This window comes from Buceros rhinoceros, unplaced genomic scaffold (assembly GCF_000710305.1).
Source record: "Buceros rhinoceros silvestris isolate BGI_N320 unplaced genomic scaffold, ASM71030v1 scaffold12086, whole genome shotgun sequence".
In the NCBI taxonomy this organism is placed as follows: Eukaryota; Metazoa; Chordata; class Aves; order Bucerotiformes; family Bucerotidae; genus Buceros; species Buceros rhinoceros.
The window spans coordinates 27,474-30,738 of NW_010416975.1; the positions used below are offsets into that span (position 1 = coordinate 27,474).

General features: G+C 51.4%; 1 protein-coding gene across 1 annotated transcript in view; it reads right to left on the reverse strand.

Moving 5' to 3' along the window:
• Positions 1–3,265, reverse strand: part of PTDSS2 (phosphatidylserine synthase 2) — a 32,625-nt gene that overhangs the window by 22,271 nt on the left and 7,089 nt on the right. Inside the window, exon 2 of the mRNA XM_010138002.1 lies at positions 2,501–2,602. Within this exon, the coding sequence (XP_010136304.1) occupies positions 2,501–2,602 (102 nt within the window). The remainder of the gene's footprint in view (positions 1–2,500; positions 2,603–3,265) is intronic.

Here is a 3,265-nt window from a genome sequence, read left to right on the forward strand (position 1 = left end):
GACTTACTGCTTGAATCCAGCCTTCACCCTGCCCTCAGCTGCTTCTGCAAGGGGCTGGAAGAAGCACTTTAAAGGGGTGCAGACAGGACCCCAGATGAGTTCCTGCGGCTTTAGCAGGTCCAGGGACCACAGCAGCCACCAGATCAGCAACGTGTGCGCTTCGCTCTGACGTGGTGCTCTGCTCTAAGCACCCAACGCTGTTCACAGGCAGGCTGGCACCTCTAGCCACAGCTCAGGAACAAAGCGGGTGTGAGTGTTTGCCAGCGTGTTTAGACTCTGCACAGAAACACTGCTCCACTGTCACTGTGCAGCACTTGGAACTAAAAGAGCATGACAGCTAGAGACGCTGCTCACCAGTCCTGAACCTGCTGCTCCTCATTAACGCAGCCAGTGCTCCCATCAAATCGCTGCACACAGCGACAGCCTCGTGCAGGCCAACATTGGAGATCAAACCCACAACAGCTCCACATCAAGACAGAAGAAGATCTCAGATGCGGTATTTTAAGTTATGGATATTATGTGAAAACTGGGGCTCTGGGTATGCTTATGCATGTTGTGACCACCTTACTCCAGCTCTGAAGCGCCTTGTTTTGTTCAAACATACAAAAAGCCCCATAAAACCGGTCCTGACCGACGAGATAAGAGAGCGGCAGATGCAGGGATGCTAAAGAGGATATGAACAATGGCCGGGACAGGAACTGAGCTGGAATCCTTCATGCCTGACAGTGCTAAACCTGGCAAGCACTGACCCCAAAGACCTTAGGAGAGGGAATTAGTGGAGAGCAGAGAGGGGCTCACCAAACACTGACCCAGTGTAAGGGCTGTGCTGGACAGACCACACAGCCACTTCCAGCCGTTCTGCACATCGGGGCCAAGGCCTCCAGGGGGAAGCTTAGGGCAGGTCCCCAGAACTCCTGTGTTATGCCTCCTGTTGATCTTCAGCCTGGAAAAAGTAATGGCCTGGCCAACTTAATTCCTGCCTCAGAACTCGGCGTGTCGCTTGAATGACCACGGCAATAGCGCAAGCGTGCAGCGCCAGTGGAAACAGAGACATGTCCTTCAAAACCAGTAACAAACCCCAGCACTTGAAGGACCGCAGACGATTCCCAGGATGCTGGTCTTCAAGGATTTTTGGATCTAGATGCTGCAGGCAGCATTCCATGAGCAGAGATGCAGAAGTGATCAAAGACCAGCCGCTGCTCATTGCCTGGAATGATGCTGTTCCCTTGATCTCAACAACTGGACACACCACTGCCTGCTTGGGACATGCAGAAAGCAGCTCCCGTTTCAGGAAAGAAAGGCTAACCTGCTCGCTAATCTTCTCTGGTTTGTTTTTATCACAGCGTAAAGGCTCTAATCTCAATAATAAGATATCCCACAGGGTCACCTTAGACCTGCATTACTCCCTAATGACGTGTCATCACTTCTCTTCCAGCTTTTCCCTTCTTTGCTTTGAGCTGCTATTCCAGAGAACTCCCTGGACTCACTTGCTGCCCCTGGGAACAAAATGGCACTTGTGGACACCAAAGCCTTGCAGAACCTTCCCCAGATCCAGACAGGGCACTGTGTTCCAGCTTGTTCCATTCCACCCCCGCCGCACGAAAACATCCCCCCACCTCACACGCTGTGAGAGCAGAATTACAGGAGCTACGGCTATTGTGAAACTGAGAGTAACCACCGAGATTAGCTCAGGAAATACCCCAATTCCTGCACCTCCAGGACAATGAAGAACATATCCTGAGGCACTCTGAAAAGTGTTAAAAGATAGGAAGAAACCCCTTAACGGCAAGAGGAACACACAGTGCTGTGTTTAAAAACCAGACTGGTAGAAAGCAGCGATTTTCATGCTGGCAGCCAGGGTGCTTTGCAGCCCCTTCATTCTTAGCAGACAGATTTTTAAAGACCACTTTTCCTCCTCCTTTTTGTTCCCTGCTGTATTTCTTTAAAGAGAGGAGAAATTCAGCTACATTTAATCAGTTTATCATTCAATCGGATTATGGCATAAGTGGCCCACGCATGCCAGACTCATCTCATTCCTATTTTCCAAGTTTCCCTGTGGGCTGCAAGTTCTTCTGTTAATTTTCAACAACGAATAATGATCCGTGTGGAAACCTTGAACACAAATTTACAAAAAACACTTTGGTCAGAGAAGTTTAGTCACAGCTCACACAGTTTCGTTAGGTTGTTTTGAGAGGAGGAGGAAGGATCATTGCCAAGGAAACACCAGCAGTGCTTCAAAGCTTTGGAACAAGTTTTGTGTTCCGGTTTACACCTCACGGGCGCAGCAGCCACCAGGTATGACAGCGAGTGACACTAAACTGAGTAGAAATTAAACTCAACTAGCATCGAAGGAGCTTACAGCCTGGTGCTGGGTTTTGTCACTTTGAGGGTTTGGCAGCGGAACAGCTTAAGGTGGAGGCCGTTGGAGGTGCTTACCCCCAGGGCGACTCGCTCCTATAGCCACCCTTGGCCAGCACAGAAACCTTCCTCCAGCGCTTACCTCTTGGTGTTGTAGGCTGTATCTTGCGGTGTTTCTTCCAGCAAGGTCACGTAGCCCAGCGCACACGTGAGGATGAACAGGACTGTTAAGGTATGAGCTCTCCTAGAAGTCAGAAGAGAGAAAAAATGACATCAGAAAGTAGAAAAACTGTCTTCCCCCGTCAGCGAGACCTCAGTGAGTCCAATACACCAAGAGCGGGCGGTCAGACCGCAGAGAGAAGCTTTATGGATTGTGCAGCACAGAAACCAGAACTTACAATGGCTCTAAATTCCATTCCAGGTCCGTTGGGAAACCAGAACTTACAAGGGCTCTAAATTCCATTCCAGGTCCGTTGGGCACCAGCAGCCACGGGAGCCCACCGCCAGAACAGGCTTGCTCGTTTTCCCCCCATGCTTGGAGTCAAGGAAGATTCATCAAACACTTGCCAAGAGCACAACAGCAGCTCGAATGAAAAGGAGCAGCAGCTGTGCTGACGCCGAAACCTGCAGGCGCCTGGTTTGTCAGGTACGTACCGGACAGTGCTGCTGCACCGCTCTGTCTCAGAGCCTCTTCGCAAACACTGTGGCAGGCAGAACGGAGCGCTGCGACCGAGCAGGCACAGGCCAACGGCAAGAGGTCTGTGCCCGCAGGACCCTGTTCAGCCTGCCCTTCCCAAGGGTTCTGTGGAACCACCCTGCCAGCAAAGCTGCCCGGGAAAGCTCGGCAGCAGCCGGTACGCGCTGTCAGAACATGCCACCCTGCTGGTGTGACACACTGGTACAGGAC